The sequence below is a fragment of the Protopterus annectens genome, chromosome 10.part0, assembly GCF_019279795.1.
Source record: "Protopterus annectens isolate FY-2018-M chromosome 10.part0, PAN1.0, whole genome shotgun sequence".
NCBI lineage: Eukaryota > Metazoa > Chordata > Ceratodontiformes > Protopteridae > Protopterus > Protopterus annectens.
In genome coordinates, this window is record NC_056744.1 from 1,676,218,084 (window position 1) to 1,676,237,370 (window position 19,287).

Below are 19,287 nucleotides of genomic sequence, written 5' to 3' on the forward strand. Positions count from 1 at the left end.
AGCAGTATTACAAATCTGCCCTTGGTTTTGGGGTTTTGTTCCCCCCATTATTTCTATCTTTGTTCAGTATTCTTGTGCTAAGAGGTTGAGACATATGACAGACCGCTGCAAATTGTATTCCCTTATTTTTTTAACTAAACAACAAGGCTTGTTTTATAGCTGAATTAGAAGTGGGGGAGAAGGGAATACAAGACTGTTACCACTTAAGTTTTGTAAATGTTGTGTTCCAGGCTTGCATTATGTTGCTGCTGTAAGTTCTACTTGCAGTTGGAAGATAAGCTGGTAGGACTAGTACATACATCAATGCATCAGCTTGTAATAATACTTCTCCATATGCAGCACAGCTTCTTGAGTTTCTCCTCCCTGTTGTCATGGCAACTTCAGGCCTGTAGAACTAAAGGCTCACCTATTAAAGGTGGCTAGGCTAAATTACCTTGTAATATAATATAGCACGCAGAATTTCTTAAGTTATTCAAGGGGCAGAGCCATCGTTCAGAATCAGTGACACACAAACAGCCGTGATGGCATGGTGAAAGCTGTCTCCAATCTGTTAAACTCAGTTTTCAAATGAAGACAAAATACTTGACATTATATTTTATTCTGGGTGAAACAAAGTGCCTGTTAGTAGACTTTCTTCAATAAATATGAGAGCAGCATTAGTCCTCATAGTCTAAGGGAAAAGCAAAAGATAGAAGTAAATGTGAAATGTGGTAAAAACTTTGGCACAGAGATATGGTTTACTCCCCTTTTGATCAGCTAGTTAAATGTCTTTAACCGTGTTAATTATAATTGTCTTCTGAAAAAAGGCTGTAGCTGCTGTAAACTAAGATGCCCAATTAAAACTGTATGTTTAGAGAGGTATTTATGGGGTCGGAATAAAGAGCTCCACGTGTTGCCCTTTTAAATGGAGGCGGTCCCTTACCCCAAGCATTCTATTTCCTGTGCTCTGAAAACTGAAACTTTGTTGTCTTGCAGCTTGAGTGATATGTTTTAAACAAAGAACTTTAAACGCAGAATTGTGGATAAGTTCTGTTGGTCCTCTTCTAACAGGGTTTGATACAAACAACAAAGCTTGCTCTAAATACACACAAACTTCCTGCAAAAAGCTACGCAGTGAACTGATTACTGGCTCATAATGGTTCGAAGATCACAGAGACTGAAACTGGGGCACGCAAGGCAGGAAACAAGTTGCAAGGAGAAGAATGTGTGTGTTACAAGTAAGGCAACAAAGCAGTGCTGTAGGGAGCACAGACAGAAACTGGAGTTGTTTTGTCAGGAGGATGAGGCCTTTATTTGTGTTCAATGTGTTCCCAGCCACTCCAGCCACAGTTTTTTGTTCATGCAAAAGGCTGTCACTGTTTATAAGGTAAGATGCAGTTCATGATTAGTAGCATTACTTGACTTGTTCTGTATAAGGAATGTGCCAACATGCCTTTTCCTTAATTTTAACCTCAGAAATGTGTATTGCTTAGTTGTTATTATTATTTTGTTAGTGACTACTGACTGCAAAAATATCCAGGTTTTCATGTACGTACTGGGTGCATAAAGAAATGCGTACCTTTTATTACTGTGAGTTATATACTATCTGTCTATGGTGAATAATGTTCTGCTGGTATATGAAAATATATATTATAGGGAGAGACAACGAAACCTAGTAGCCTTAAGGGTAGTAAACATTTTCCTTAAGGAAGAACAAAAGTAAAAAAGGGAAACTATCATGCTAAAATAGACTGTTGATATAAATACTAATGCAGGATCCGTGTTAAAGATCACCTTGCATTCCTATTAAAAACAGGAGGATTCAAACTGGTATTTCTTGTTTACACACACACACACTACATGAACCCTGCAGCTGTCGCATACCCCTTTATTCCTGTTTTATCTTTCCGTATCATGTCCTTTTTTCCTATGGCTTAAATTGAAAAAGAACACCCCCTGGAGCTAACTACATAGGTGGGGGCATTCCCACCTTAACTGACACCTGAAGGGGGTGTGGTCGCACCTACAGTGTGAAGATGCTCAGTTATGGTAAACATACCAATGACCTCATGAATATATTAGCAGGGATGCCCCCCCCCCCATTTCCTACTAATATCCCTTGCTGAATTAACTTTTAAACTTGCAGTTATAAAGTACATAAATCGAGAGTAATTGTTAGCATAATAATATACATTATTTTTGCAGACAACATGCTATGTCACGTCATCATCCAGTAATGTATTTGCAGAGATCATGTATAGAGAACTGTGAAGTCTATGATGGCTCATGCAACAGTTACATACATACTTTTTTACTATAGTAAACTCTATATACTTATGACTTATGTTTCTTGTGGACAATGATTGTGAAGATCTGGACTTGCCTGATAATTTGCCACACTTACCGTTGGTGTTTTGGCTGGACTGCATTCCAACCCGACTAAAATAACAGTCTTGTGGGGTCATGCCATCTTTTGGGGAAAGAGCCAAGGTGGTTGTGTCCTCCTCATCTTGATAATCACAGTTTTCTGTCCTTATTTTATGTATATATTCTGTGTGCATGTTACCTTTTTCACATCAAACACACCAGCATGCTTTTGCCTGGTACACTTATCTGGTATAGTGAGAACATGGTATGTTGAGGTTTCCATTAGTTTATTCAATTAAGTAGCTAGATGGATGAGTGTTCTTGTTCTAATACATTACAATTAAGAAGTCAGTTATTTAAAGCTAGTTGTAGATGATGGTTGTTGGGTTCCAGGGAGCTGACTGGCGGAAAATCTGGGAGACTGAAAAACGAGGGGCCAATCCCAAAGCTTAGAGGTTAGTCCCTTATTTGAATATTCCTGAAAGACCAGATCAGCATCCTGTGGAACCTCCTTCTTATAGGTTCATAGGAGGTTACTAGGCTAATGGCCCTAGGGTCTTTATCAGCCTAGCCCTGTTAAAAAAAAAAAAAAAAAAAAAACAGTGCACTATAACTGACCATAGTTACTTGGTCATTGTTAGCATTGCAATTCTATGATCAGCCGACTACTGCTGTCCATGATGGACATAGGTGCCAACCCCCGGGGTGAATGTACGGTCACCCAAACAATTGTCAAGGTTGCACTTAAATAGGATCATTGAGGAGCTCTGCTTCATGTGAAGTGGGAGATTATTCCAGTGAAGTGGCATTCTCTGGGAGATGTATCTCTCTCTTCTACATGTTTTTTTAATGTCACAGCCTAGGTTGAGATCCCTGGAGCAAGTGACTCTTGTCCCATTTGATTTGCGGATGTGCAACGTTTCCATTAGGGCAGAGTTGGAGACTACTCTGTAGGCCAGGCACAGGTCGCTTCTCAGTAGCCTGTATGATACAGAGTATAATGACAGGGCTTTCAGTCTTTTCATGTAAGTCACAATTTGGAGGTCCTTGATTCTCATGGTAAGAAACCTCTGTGGTCTTTCCGGTTGCTGCAGGTGTCTGGTGAGGTACATACATACAGAAGGGAGCATTGTACTCAATTAGTTGCCTGAGAAGGGTCAAGTACAGCTGAGTTATAACCTCCTTAGTCCTGGATGTGATGTGCAATGTAGAAGGCATTCCTTACTACTATGGACACATGGTGATCGAACTTTGGATTGCTGTCAACCTGTGTTCCCAAGTCTTGCACTACTGGGATTGAACATAGAGGAGGTGTTATCTATGTCATAATTAGCAGGGGATACTTCTTTGCCAAAGGGGATAATGAGGCATTTTTTTTGCATTTAGTTTTAGTCCGTGACTTTGGGATTTGAATTAACAAAATCCAGGAAACTCAGAACAGTTTTGTTTGTGCTTGTGTAAGTCACCCAATTGATGGAAGAATAGCTGAAATTTCCCAGGACCAAGGTGTTTGGCTGTATGAGTGGCTCTAACAAGTCCAGTTAGATAGTATGCTTCTCCTGGTTCATGGTGGGGGACCTGTAGCTAGCAATGGTCATCATCATCTTCTTTCGGCTCTTCCCGTTAGGGGTCGCCACAGCGGATCATCTGTTTCCATTTTTTCCTGTCCTCTGCATCACACCAACCGCCTGCATGTTCTCTCTCACCACATCCATAAACCTTATCTTAGGCCTTCCTCTTTCCTCTTACCTGGCAGCTCCATCCTTAACATCCTTTTCCCCAATATACCCAGCATCCCTCCTCAGCACATGTCCAAACCAATGCAGTCTCGCCTCTCTTGCTTTGTCTCCAAACAGTCCAACCTGAGCTGACCGTCTAATATACTGATTCCTAATCCTGTCCATCCTAGTCACACCCAGTGCAAACCTTAACATCTTTAACTCTGCCACATCCAGCTCTGACTCCTGCCTTTTTGTCAATGCCACAGTCTCCAACCCATATAACATAGCTGGTCTCACTACCCTCTTGTAGACCTTCCCTTTCACTCTTACTGGTACCCGTCTGTCACAAATCACTCCTGACACTCTTCTCCACCCATTCCACCCTGCCTGTACTCTCTTCTTCACCTCTCTTCCACACTCACCATTACTCTGAACTGTTGATCCCAAGTACTTAAACTCATCCACCTTTACCAACTCTACTCCCTGCATCCTCACCATTGCTCTACCCTCCCTCTCATTTACACACATATATTCTGTTTTAGCCCTGCTGACCTTCATTCCTCTCCTCTCTAAAGCATATCTCCACCTCTCCAGGGTCTCATCAACCTGGTCCCTACTCTCACTACATATCACAATGTCATCTGTAAACATCATAGTCCACGGGGCCTCCTGTCTGATCTCATTTGTCAACCTGTCCATCACCACTGCAAATAAGAAAGGACTTAGAGCTGATCCTTGATGTAATCCCACCTCCACCTTAAACGTATCTGTCACTCCCACCGCAGTCCTCACCAATGTCACACTACCCTTGTACATATCCTGTACCACTCTTACATACTTCTCTGCCACTCCCGACTTCCTCATACAATACCAGAACTCCTCTCTAGGCACCCTGTCATATGCTTTCTCTAAGTCCACAAAGACACAATGCAATTCCTTCTGACCTTCTCTGTATTTCTCCAACAACACTCTCGGAGCAAACATTGCATCTGTAGTGCTCTTTCCTGGCAGGAAACCATACTGCTGATCACTAATCATCACCTCCCTTCTTAACATAGCTTCCACTACTCTTTCTCATAACTTCAAGCTGTGACTGATCAATTTTATCCCTCTGTAGTTACTACAGCTCTGCACATCACCCTTATTAAAGATAGGTACCAAAACACTTTTCCTCCACTCCTCAGGCATCCTCTGACTTTCCAAAATTTCATTAAACAATCTGGTTAAAAATTCCACTGCCATTTCGCCTAAGCACCTGCATGCTACCACTGGTATGTCATCTGGGCCAACAGCCTTTCCATTCTTCATCCTCTTCATAGTTGTCCTTACTTCCACCTTGCTAATCTGTTTCACTTCCTGATTCAGTATCCCCACATCATCCAACCTTCTCTCTCTCTCTCTCTCTCTCTCTCTCTCTCTCTCTCTCTCATTCTCTTCATTCATCAGCCCATCAAAGTACTCTTTCCATCTACTCAACACACTCTCCTCACTTGAGTACGTTTCCCTCACTATCCTTTATCACCCTTACCTGCTGCACATCTTTCCCAGCTCTGTCTCTCTGTCTAGCCAATCGGTACAGGTCCTTTTCTCCCTCTTTAGTGTCCAATCTCTCATACAACTCTCCACATGCCTTATCCTTAGCCTTCGCCACCTCTCTCTTTGCCATGCGCCTCATCTCCTTATACTCATGACTACTTTCTTCATCACTTTGACAATCCCACCTCTTCGCCAGCCTATTCCTCTGTATACTCTCCTGTACTTTCTCATTCCATCACCAGGTCTCCTTGTCCTCCTTCCTCTATCCAGATGTCACACCAAGCACCTTTCTAGCAATCTCCCTTACTAGCTATTCGGTAACTCTTCACTGCCTCTCAGTGCCTGTCTTAACTCTTCCCTGAACTCCACCTCATAATCACCTTTTTTTAACTTCCACCATTTAATCCTTGGCACTGCTTTCACACTCCTCCTCTTCTTGATCACCAACGTCATCCTACAGACCACCATTCTATGCTGCTTAACTAATCCTGTCACCACTTTACAGTCTCCAGTCTCCTTCAGACTGGCCCTCCTACATAGGATATAATCCACCTGTGTGCATCTTCCTCCACTCTTGTAATTCACCCTATGCTCCTCCCTCTTCTTAAAATACGTACTCACCACAGCCATGTCCATCCTTTTCGCAAAATCCACAATCATCTGACCTTCTGCATTCCTCTCCTTAACACCATACCTACCCATCACTTCCTCATCCCCTGTGTTCACTTCATCAGCATGCCCATTGAAGTTCGCTCCAATCACTAGTCTCTCACTCTTGGGCACACTCACCACCACTTCATCCAACTCACTCCAAAATTTTTCTTTCTCATCCATTGCACACCCAACTTGTGGAGCATATGCACTAACAACATTCATCATTACACCATCAGTGTCAACCCTCATAAACATCACTCTAATGAACACTCTCTTCGCCTCCAAAACACTCTTGGCATACAGTTTCTTTAGGATAACCCCTACCCCATTTCTCCTTCCATCCACACCATGATAGAAAAATTTGAAACCACCTCCTATACACCTGGCCTTACTTCCCTTCCATCTTGTCTCTTGCACGCACAATGTATCACCCTTCCCTCTCTCCATCATATCAGCTAGCTCTCTCCCTATACCAGTCATACTGCCAACATTCAAAGTTCCTACCCTCACTACTACACTCCTAACCTTCCTCCTTTCTTCCTGCCTTCGGGCATGCCTTCCCCCTCCACTTCTCCTTCGGCCAGCAGTAGCCCAATTTCCGCCAGCACACTGTTGGCTAACAGTACTGGTGGTGGTCGTTATTAACCTGGGCCTTGACCGATCCAGTGTGGAAATATGAAATGTTCTCCACATAAGTTATTTGGCAGAGGTTTTATGCCGGATGCCCTTCCTAACGCAACCCTCCCCATTTATCTGGGCTTGGGACCGGCACAAAGAAATGCACTGGCTTCTGCATCCCCAGTGGCTGGGTTACCTGTAGCTAGCAATGATGTGGAAGGATATTTTGCCTGTAGTTATTTGGACCTGCAGTAGCTCAAGAGAGTTGTAGTACTGTTTTACCAGACTTGAGGTGTATTTGGATTTAATGAAGATGGATACACTTCTTCCTTTGGTTCTTTAATGCTCATTTTGAGGTCTGAACATGTGAAAGGCATTGTAGCCTTGTACAGCCGGGGTGCTGGCAAAACATCATGGTCTGTCTGCCATGTCTTCCCAGGCTGTCAGAGACTGGATCCCACTGGAGTGACACCAGAAGCTAAGCCAGTTATTGAAATCCATAATTTGTCAGTATTATGATATCATCCAAGGTGAAGGCAGAATGCTGCTTAGGGCTAGGGCCATACCTGCCTGGGACACGTAATCTGAGAGTTCAGTCGCGTCTCTCTTTGTATAGTCCAGAGAGGTACGTTTCAAGGCATTCACTCCCAACATGTACTATGACAGAGTCCTAATAGTAATTGTTGCTGAGTGACTTGAGTGTGTGTGATTTGATGGATTCTGACATAGGGCTACATAAACAACTCCCTTGGTTTTACAATTATAATTACCATTAATGTTAATAATCCTGTCATATCCTTCAATAGTCGAGTTCCTTGTTTCAAACATAAATTTACATTCCCTACAACATCCACAAGGGCTCATTTTCCCCATCATAATCCTGTCCCCCTTGTTTTAGTCCTTTCAAAAATGGTTTTCATATTGTTGCCCCTTCTATACACTACCCTAGGGCTAGGGCCTACCTTATCAATTGGACCAAAAGCCCCAAATACTCCATTCCAGTTCTTCTCTAAAATTCTACTAATTTCTGAGGAGTGTGCTTCAAATGTTAAAATGCAGTTGAATGAACTCATAGGTGCATCTGATCCACCTATTTTCACATTCGGGTTCTTAAGCAAAGGGGGGTACAAATCCATCCGTCCTCTGCATCACGTACCTTTCTTGTCCTTCAATTAATAACTTAGGGTATCCCCTAGCCAATAACATCTCTTTCAAAATGTTAATTTCTTCCACAAATTTGTTGTATTCGCTAGTCAATCTAGATACCCTAATCATTTGTCCCTTAATAAGGTTCCTTTTTTGCCAAAAAGGATGTTCACTATTAAAATGTAACAAACTATTTTGAGTAAGTAGGTTTCCTATAAATTGATGATTCATCACACCTATTACTCTCATCCTTATATAAATGCACATCCAAATAATTGACCATTTCCTTACTTTTAGTACTTGTGAATGTTAAGAAATTGGTACTACAGTTGATGTATTCAAGAAAATCATCTGCCTGGTCTTCTTCCCCTGTCTACAATATCAAGATGTCATCCAAAAATCTATAATATCTGTAGATCATATCCTTAAACCTTGATTCCAAGACAAATTTTGTCTCCCAATACCATAAAACTACATTAGCAAAAACTGGGGCTGCAATTGCGCTCATTGCTACTCTTCGAGTCTGTTTAAAGTACTCTTCTTGAAACCAAACAAAATTGTTACCAAACACCAATTCCATAAAGGTTGACAACACAAAAATTGAATCACTAGAAAATTTAGTACCCTCTCTAAGGGCTTTTTGGAACATTTCCAGACCTTCCTCATGGGGGGATCCTTGGATATAAATCCTTCACATCAATACTCAAAAATATATAAATCCTTCATTCACATCAATATTCAAAAAAAATCACTTTTTCTTCAAAATCCACTTCTGCTAAATTCCTCAATAAATGCCAGGAATCTTTTAACACATGGTCCTTCCCCTCAAAAAATTTTTTTAGGTGAAAATCTACCATCTTGGCTAGAGGCTCTGTTTTACTTTCTCTCCCTGCAACTATAGGCCTCATTGGTGGATCATTAACAGATTTATGGATTTTTGGTATTCCAAAAAAGGAAGCACCCTTTGGGTGCTCCACTTTCAAAAACTTCATTTCTTCATCCGAGAAATTATATTCCAGAAAGAGGTCTTCCAATAAAAAATCTAACCTTCTATTAAAAATGTTAATTTCATTTATAGAAGCTGGCATAAAGAATTCACTATTGTTCAAATGCTTCAACATTCTACTAGTGTAGTCAAATTGGTCCATGATAACGACTCCACCCCCTTTGTCTGGTTTCATCACCCTAATATTGTAGTTTTTCATTAATTCTCTCAACACACACTGTTCTCTTCTTTGGTTAGATTGTCACAATTATGTCTTCTTTATTTACTATATAAATTCCCAATTTCCATTTCCATAAATTTTTCAAAAATAGCTACCGGTGGTACCAAAGGGGGGTTATATTTACTCTTCCTACACAACAATCCCTTAACATTCTTATTACTATCTTCTTCTTCACTTTTTTCACCCTTCTCTAGTAATATTTTTAGATTAATCGGTCTCGAGAACAACTTGATGTCTAAAATAGTGTCCACTCCATAATTTTGACCTTTTGGGACAAAAGTAAACCCTTTTGATAACAATTCCCCATGATGCACGTCCAGTATTTCATTAGTATAGCTGTATATCTTCAATCCCTTATGTTCACTCAATATAACTTTGTTTATTTCCAACTCAACATTGTCTGCTGTCACTCCAAGTTGACCAGGTTCATCCATCATAGGGATGTTACAATCAATCGGTATATTTCCTCTTTTTACAGAACCAGGTAATACATTAATATTAGGCTTTTGACTCTCGCTATTCATATGCATTATTTTTTGCCACACATCAGTGTTTACATCGTCCTCCTCTTCAAAACAAAAATCAAAACCCACTTCTCCTACATTTGTCCCCAATATTGGTCTATCTAAGTCACAAACATCAGTACAGCAGTCCCTACTTCTATCTATACATGTCTCCATCACATATTCAAATACATTATTACCATTTATATACAATTTTTGGACAGGTAGATTATCACATACTTCACTAGTCATGTCAGCGTTATTTTCAATACCAATACAATCTTTAATCCCAACATCACCAGCAACTGTTGTATTACCAGCACACAAACGCACATTGACCCCATATGTTCCTTCCTCATGTATTTTACATGCTTCAATACAGAGGTCAACATCACAATTTGTTAGTGTTTCTGTCACGTCATTATTTAAATTAATAACTTTTTTGCTAGATCTTAAACAAGGCAGTTCATTGTATGTGTTTGCATAAAATGCACTGTCCAAGTCTGTACTGAGTTCAATACCAGTGCAGCTTTCAACCCCATCAGTCCATGTGGCCGTCATACACATCGGACTTTTAATAACAGACACAGTGTTTACCCCAAATGAATCATTCACAAATACTTCCTTGCTGGAATCCAACATCTTCATTTCAGCTTTTTGAAATTTGTTAAAATTGCCATTTAAAAGGCCTTCATCGCCTTTCAACAAACTTTCATCCACTTCATTATTCACTTCAACATTATCAGTTAATGTCAAGCAGTCAGTTAACTTTTCTTTCACCACTACAAAGCTAGTATTAAAACATCTAATACTAGATGTTTGTTTTATTTCATCATATTCAACGCCCTTGGTCTTACTTTTTTCATGCAACAAGTTTATCGTTGGTGGTATCGTGGGGGTCCCCTTGCCATCTGCCCTGACCCCCTTGCTGTGCACAATACCCCCCTCGATTATGGCCCTTGTTCTTTGGTGTCCATTGACCATTCTTGTTTTTTAGTCTTGCTGACCGCCTTGGCATTTCCTGAAAATCCTGACCACTATTGTTAGCAGCATTAGAGTCTCTAAACACTTCTTCATCACCAAAGGGAGAATGATCATCCTGCTGCACTACCTCTGCAAATGACACCCTTGGTTGAAAAGTGTTCCTAGGAAGGGGGTATGCTTTTTTGCTCTTATACTCTTCATCTCTTTTAAGTTTCTTACCTTTCCTTACCTTAATGGTCTTCTCATGTTGCTCCACCTTTCCGAACAGACCTTGATTAAAGGCCTTCATTCCTACTAAACACCTCGTTTTCAGTAATCTCCTTCTGCAACTGCACAATCCCCTCTTTGAGCACTGCTAATTGCCATTGATTGTCCCGGTTAGCAATCGCATATACCCAATTCCCATACGATCAAATAACTCCAATAGTTCCTGGTGTAACAACAAACCATTTGCAAGATTATTAGGAAAGTTCCATAACCTTAAACCTTTCGGTACACGCTGCACCCTCATGCAGTCATCAAAGAACGTGTTGTCCAGTTGTAAACCTCTATATTTTTTTAACGCCTTCTCCAAACAATAAATTTTCTGCCTCAAATTAGTTGCCGGTTCTGTTTCACCCATCGCTTCTTCATACAGGCCCCCCATTGGTTTCACATCCTTATTGAGTCAACTTAGAAACTCGTTGCTATTGAAGTGTGTATTTTGGTGTAAACCACTTGCTTCTTCCTGCGACCTCCTTCCTCTACTAACTCCACCAATAGGATTGCCGCCTTCTACCAACACCCTTGAATAGGGTACGCCTCCATTAGTTGCTCCGTTACTCGAGCTTAAATTACCATTCACTGTTCTCGGTCTCTCATGTTCTCACATACTAAATCCACTTTAGCATTAGTCTCATTGATAAGAGCCAGCAGCTGCATAAGCGTCACTTCTTCCTCTTGCTGTTGCATATTAACTGCCACAAAAATGCCGATATGTTCAATAAAGTAAATAAAGCGGGATAGTACAAGTCCAGGTCAAAAGTGTATTTTCCTTACCCGAAACCTCCTAAGATGCCAGTAGTAAGTCCACAAAACACAAAAACTCCAGAAAAAAGTCCAATAATAAACAAATAAGACACCAGGAGTACTTCTAAAGTAAGATAGCCACACATGTTTGTCCCAACATTCAACAGAAAGCCTGTATGAGTGCTTTTGTTCCTTTAATGCATTACATTCAAAACGGAACTTCATCAGATACAACATAAAACATCACTTCCCCTCTTTTTAAATACTTTTACACACTTGTCCTGTGATCTGTCACCATTTTTTTAAAAAATCAAACACATTAATAAAATCGTTGACGTAACACTTGATAAAAACATTTATATGCATGTTCTTTAATAATAAGACCTTCCACTTGGAACCTTATGCCTGCCTAATCTTTGCTAAAACGTGCAAATCCCGCTGCTATATCTAATAAGTCTATTTATAGGAGGTTTCGGGTAAGGAAAGTACACTTTTGACCTGGACCTGTGCTATCCCGCTTTATTTATTTTATTGAACATATCGGCATTTTTGTGGCAGTTAATATGCAACAGCAAGAGGAAGAAGTGACGCTTACGCAGCTGCTGGCTCTTATCAATGAAACTAATGCTAAAGTGGATTTAGTATGTGAGAACGTGAAGGAGTTTAAAGATAAAAATGAGAGACTGAGAACAGTGAATGGTAATATAAACTCGAGTAACGGAGCAACTACTGGAGGCGTACCCTATTCGAGGGTGTTGGTAGAAGGCGGCAATCCTATTGGTGGAGGTAGTAGAGGAAGGAGGTCACAGGAAGAAGCAAGTGGTTTACACCAAAATACACACTTCAAAAGCAACGGGTTTTTAAGTTGGCTCAATAAGGGTATGAAACCAATGGGTAGCCCGTACAAAGAAGCGATGGGTGAAACAGAACCGGCAACTAATTTGAGGCAGAAAATTTATCATTTGGAGAAGGCGTTGAAAAAATATAGAGGTTTACAACTGGACAACGTGTTCTTTGATGACTGCATAAGGGTGCGGCGTGTACCGAAAGGTTTAAGGTTATAGAACTTTCCTAATAACCTTGCAAATGGTTCGTTGTTACACCAGGAACTATTGGAGTTATCTGATCGTATGGGAATTGAGTATATGCGATTGCTAACCTGGGACAATCAACAGCAATTAGCAGTGCTCAAAGAGGAGATTGTACAGTTGCAGAAGGAGATTACTGAACACGAGGTGTTCAGTAGTAATGAAGGCCTTTATCGAGGTGTGTTCGGAAGGGTGGAGCAACATGAGAAGACCATTAAGGTAAGGAAAGGTAAGAAACTTAAGAGATGAAGAAGAGTATAAGAACAAAAAAGCATACCCCCTTCCTAGGACCACTTTTCAACCAAGGGTGTCATTTGCAGAGGTAGTGCAGCAGGATGATCATTCTTCCTTTGGTGATGAGGGGAATGATGAAGAAGTGTTTAGAGACTCTGATGCTGCTAACAATAGTGGTCAGGATTTTCAGGAAATGCCAAGGCGGTCAGCAAGACTAAAAAACAAGAATGGTCAATGGACGGCAAAGAACAAGGGCCAGAATTGAGGGGGGTATTGTGCACAGCAAGGGGGTTGGGGCAGATGGCAAGGGGGACCTCCATGATACCACCAACGATAAACTTGTTGCATAAAAAAGTAAGACCAAGGGCGTTGAATATGATGAAATAAAACAAACATCTGGTATTAGATGTTTTAATACTAGCTTTGTAGTGGTAAAAAAAAAGTTAACTGCTTGGCACTAACTGATAATGCTGAAGTGAATAATGAAGTGGATGAAAGTTTGTTGGAAGGTGATGGAAGGTCTTTTAAATGGCAATTTTAACAAATTTCAAAAAGCTGAAATGAAGATGTTGGATTCCAGCAAGGAAGTTTTTGTGAATGATTGATTCATTTGGGGTAAACGCTGTGTCTGTTATTAAAAGTCCGATGGGTATGATGGCCACATGGATTGATGGGGTAGAAAGCTGCACTGGTATTGAACACAGTACAGACTTGGACAGTGCATTTTATGCAAACACATACGATGAACTGCCTTGTTTAAGATCTAGTAAAAAAGTTATTAATTTAAATAATGATGTGACGGAAACACTAACAAATTGTGATGTTGACCTCTGTATTGAAACATGTGAAATACATGGGGAAGGAACATATGGGGTCAATGTGCTTTTGTGTGCTGGTAATAGGCAGTTGAATACAACAGTTACTGGTGATGTTGGGATTAAAGATTGTATTGGTGTTGAAAATAACGCTGCCATGACTAGTGAAGTATGTGGTATTATTCATGATGATCTACCTGTCCAAAAATTGTATATAAATGGTAGTAATGTATTTGAATATGTGATGGAGACATGTACAGATAGAAGTGTGGACTGCTGTACTGATGTTTGTGAATGTGCTTTTGTCTGCTGGTAATAGGCAGTTGAATACAACAGTTACTGGTGATGTTGGGATTAAAGATTGTATTGGTGTTGAAAATAACGCTGCCATGACTAGTGAAGTATGTGGTATTATTCATGATGATCTACCTGTCCAAAAATTGTATATAAATGGTAGTAATGTATTTGAATATGTGATGGAGACATGTACAGATAGAAGTGTGGACTGCTGTACTGATGTTTGTGACTTAGACCAATATTGGAGACAAATGTAGGAGAAGTGGGGTTTGATTTTTGTTTTGAAGAGGAGGATGATGTAAACACTGATGTGTGGCAAAAAATAATGCATATGAATAGCGAGAGTCAAAAGCCTAATATTAAAGTATTACCTGGTTCTGTAAAAAGAGGAAATATACTGATTGATTGTAACATCCCTATGATGGATGAACCCGGTCAACTTGGAGTGAGAGCAGACAATGTTGAGTTGGAAATAAACAAAGTTACAGTGAGTGAACATAAAGGGTTGAAGATATACAACTATACTAATGAAGTATTGGACGTGCATCATGGGGAATTGTTATCAAAAGGGTTTACTTTTGTCCCAAAAGGTCAAAATTATGGAGTGGATACTATTTTAGACATCAAGTTGTTCTCGAGATTGATTAATCTAAAAATATTACTAGAGAAGGGTGAAAAAAGTGAAGAAGAAGATAGTAATAAGAATGTTAAGGGATTGTTGTGTAGGAAGAGTAAATATAACCCCCCTTTGGTACCACCGGTAGCTATTTTTGAAAAATTTATGGAAATGGAAATTAGGAATTTATATAGTAAACAAAGAAGATATAGATGTGACAATCTAACCAAAGAAGAGAACCGTGTGTTGAGAGAAATAATGAAAAACTACAATATTAGGGTGATGAAACCTGACAAAGGGGGTGGGGTCTGGAACTCCAAACACCAACAAACAATGTAACAGCTGAACACAAAAGGCTGTAGACAGCAAATGCCACTGCACCAGAAGAACGATGAAACTGTATCGTAAAAACCACTTTAATGGATAATAGAAACGAAAAAAACACACAGATAAAAGTAAAGCGCTTTTCGTCCCACTTAGTTGTGGGACTTCTTCAGACAAAGAACCATACAACAACTACAGATATATATCCTGGTGGGGTGGTGCCACAATTACAAACACCACAGCTGAACTTAATACTAATTAAGTGTTAATAGTTTAAACCATGAAAGAAACTGTGTTTGCTGTGAAACATTGAATATCATGCTTATCTGACAACAACTGAACAAGTCGGAGACATTTAAATGTTATAAATTGTAAAATATTAAGAACTTTTATCTTTTTTAAAACATGTGTATACTTAACTATATTGAGTCCTTAGTAATGAGATACGAATCCAATAAATACATATGAAATATATAATATAAAATACAGGTATTTACCGTAAGCAAAATCCTATTGTCAAACAATAGCTTGCTATAGAAAAACTCATGAATCTAGCATGTATACCATGTGAAAAAGGGAAGGGGAAAAAGGGGCAAAAAACACAATTCGAATGTCACAACTAATTTAAACAAATAATAGTTTGACCCAATAAAGAACTTTGTTACCATAAAGGTAGTCTAACCTGGTACTAGTCTAATGTGAACCAAAACCATGAATGGAATAAATATTAAAACAATTTGTTAAGAATATTGCAAACTATGATATGTGCCTTGTATACATTGAGGGCGATAAGTCTATAGCAGTAGAACTAGCTGATCCAAGGAATACATCTGAACCAAGTATGTAAACAATGTGTTAAGACCGTATCAAGCAAGCAAAAACAGTGTGTCTAAATACATAAGACTCGTAGATCTGGTATGCATTGTATGTATGAAAAAAGGGGGGGTTGGGAAAAATTGAATAAAATATATATATATATATATATATATATATATATATATCACCAATAACATCATAGAAAACCAGGTTGATGTAGAACATAACTGTATAGAACAAGTCGATATTGAAACAATAACTAATATCTAAATCACAAACATGATCAGCTAGTTCCACTACTATAGACTTATCGCCCTCAATGTATACAAGGCACATATCATAGTTTGCAATATACTTAACAAATTGTTTTAATACTTATTCCATTCATGGTTTTGGTTCATAGTAGACTAGTACTAGGTTAGACTACCCTTATGGTAACAAAGTTCTTTATTGGGTCAAACTATTATTTGTTTAAATTAGTTGTGGCATTCAAATTGTGTTTTTTGCCCCTTTTTTTCCCCTTCCCTTTTTTTTTTTTTAAAAAAAGTTCTTAGTATTTTACAATTTATAACATTTAAATGTCTCCGGCTTGTTCAGTTGTTGTCAGATAAGCATGATATTCAATGTTTCACAGTAAACACAGTTTCTTTAATAGTTTAAACTACTTAAGACTTAATTAGTATTAAGTTCAGCTGTGGTGTTTGTAATTGTGGCACCACCCCACCAGGATATATATCTGTAGTTGTCGTATGGTTCTTTGTCTGAAAAAGTCCCACAACTAAGTGAGACGAAAAGTACTTTACTTTTATCTGTGTGTTTTTTCATTTCTATTATCCATTAAAGTGTTTTTTACGATACACTTTCATCGTTCTGGTGCAGTGGCATTTGCGGTCTACAGCCTTTTGTGTTCGAAGGGGGTGGGGTCGTTATTATGGACCAATTTGACTACACTAGTAGAACGTTGAAGCATTTGAACAATAGTGAATTCTTTATGCCAGCTTCTATAAATGAAATTAACATTTTTAATAGAAGGTTAGATTTTTTTATTGGAAGACCTCTTTCTGGAATATTTCTCTGATGAAAAAATGAAGTTTTTGAAAGTGGAGCACCCAAAGGTTGCTTCCTTTTTTGGAATACCAAAAATTCATAAATCTGTTAATGATCCACCAATGAGGCCTATAGTTGCAGGGAGAGGAAGTAAAACAGAGCCTCTAGCCAAGATGGTAGACTTTCACCTAAAAACATTTTTTTAGGGGAAGGACCATGTGTTAAAAGATTCCTGGCATTTAATGAGGAATTTAGTGGATTTTGAAGAAAAAGTGATTTTTTTTGAGTATTGATGTGAAGGATTTATATCTAAGTATCCCCCATGAGGAAGGTCTGGAAATGTTGCAAAAAGCCCTTAGGGAGGGTACTAAATTTTCTAGTGATTCAATTTTTGTGTTGTCAACCCTTATGGAATTGGTGCTGGGTAACAATTTTGTTTGGTTTCAAGAAGAGTACTTTAGACAGACTTGGGGAATAGCAATGGGCGCAATTGCAGCCCCAGTTTTTGCTAATGTAGTTTTATGGTATTGGGAGACAAAATTTGTATTTGAATCGAGGTTTAAGGATATGATCTACAGATATTATAAATTTTTGGATGACATCCTGATATTGTGGACAGGGGGAGAAGACCAGGCAGATGATTTTCTTGAATACATCAACTGTAGTACAAATTTCTTAGCGTTCACAAGTAATAAAAGTAAGGAAATGGTCATTTATTTGGATGTGCATTTATATAAGGATGACAGTAATAGGTGTGATGAATCATCAATTTATAGGAAACCTACTTACTCAAATAGTTTGTTACATTTTAATAGTGAACATCCTTTTTGGCATAAAAGGAACCTTGTTAAGGGACAAATGATTAGGGTATCTAGATTGACTAGCGAATACAACAAATTTGTGGAAGAAATTAACATTTTGAAAGAGATGCTATTGGCTAGGGGATACCCTAAGTTATTAATTGAAGGACAAGAAAGGTATGTGATGGAGAGGATGGACGGATTTGTACCCCCCTTTGCTTAAGAACCTCAATGTGACAATAGATGGCTTAGATGCACCTATGAGTTCATTCAACTGCATTTTAACATTTGATGAACACTCCTCAGAAATTTAGTAGAATTTTAGAGAAGAACTGGAATGGAGTATTTGGGGCTTTTGGTCTAATTGATAAGGTAGGCCCTAGCCCTAGGGTAGTGTATACAAGGGGTAACAATATGAAAACCCTTTTTGAAAGGACTCAAAAGAAGGAGGACAGGATTATGATGGGGAAAATGAGCCCTTGTGAATGCTGTAGGGAATGTAAATTTATGTTTGAAACAAGGAACTTGACTATTGAAGGATATGACAGGGTTATTAACATTAATGGTAATTATAATTGTAAAACCAAGGGAGTTGTTTATGTAGCCCTATGTCAATCTTGTAAAGCCTACTACACTGGTAAAATGGAAAATGAGTTGAGGAAGAGGGTTTACCAACACAACTGTGCCATTAAAAAACAGGGCAACATGAATGCATTATACAAGCCTAGTGTTGCATGTAGGAATTTTAAGAAATTTATGTTTTTTTGTGTTGAAAAAGGTCAGAAAATGAGAGAGGTGGTAATTGGTCCAGTTTTTTAGAATACAGAGAGACCTTTTGGGCAGGTATTGCTGAATGCAACCATGAAACCAGGTTAAATGATAGCATATCTATTAACAGTGTACTCAACATGAGAGTAGAAAGAATATAAATTTAATTTATAAATAAGATAGATAAGGGATAGATTGTTTGTACATGAAATGTAATAGTATTTTAACTCTTTAGGGGTATTGTTAGTTAAAATGGGGTTTAATAAATAGACTTATTAGATATAGCAGCGGGATTTGCACGTTTTAGCATAGATTAGGCAGGTATAAGGTTCCAAGTGGAAGGACTTATTATTAACGAACATGTATATAAATGTTTTTATCAAGTGTTACGTCAACAATTTTATTAATGTGTTTGTTTTTTTAAAAAATGGTGACAGATCACATGACAAGTATGTAAAAGTATTTAAAAAGAGGGAAGTGATGTTTTATGTTATATCTGATGAAGTTCCGTTTTGAATGTAATACATTAAAGGAATGAAAGCGCTCATACAGGCTTTCTGTTGAATGTTGGAACAAACATGTGTGGCTATTAGAAGTACTCCTGGTGTCTTATTTGTTTATTATTGGACTTTTTTGTGGAGTTTTTGTGTATATAGCAAAAAAGGTTTACAGTGCTTGCTGATAGGAGCAGGGCCGGCCTTTGGTCAGCTGGTGCTCTAAGCAAACGGGCTCCACAGTGC

The 19,287-nt window shown here is 38.8% G+C and overlaps 1 protein-coding gene across 1 annotated transcript in view; it reads left to right on the forward strand.

The window, feature by feature from the left end:
• The first annotated feature begins 899 nt into the window (after positions 1 to 899).
• The window catches only part of LOC122813886 (zinc finger protein 2-like), a 235,369-nt gene continuing 216,981 nt past the window's right edge, over positions 900 to 19,287 (forward strand). The window contains exon 1 of the mRNA XM_044086426.1: positions 900 to 1,366. Coding sequence (XP_043942361.1) covers positions 1,136 to 1,366 — 231 coding nt within the window. The 5' untranslated portion in view covers positions 900 to 1,135. The remainder of the gene's footprint in view (positions 1,367 to 19,287) is intronic.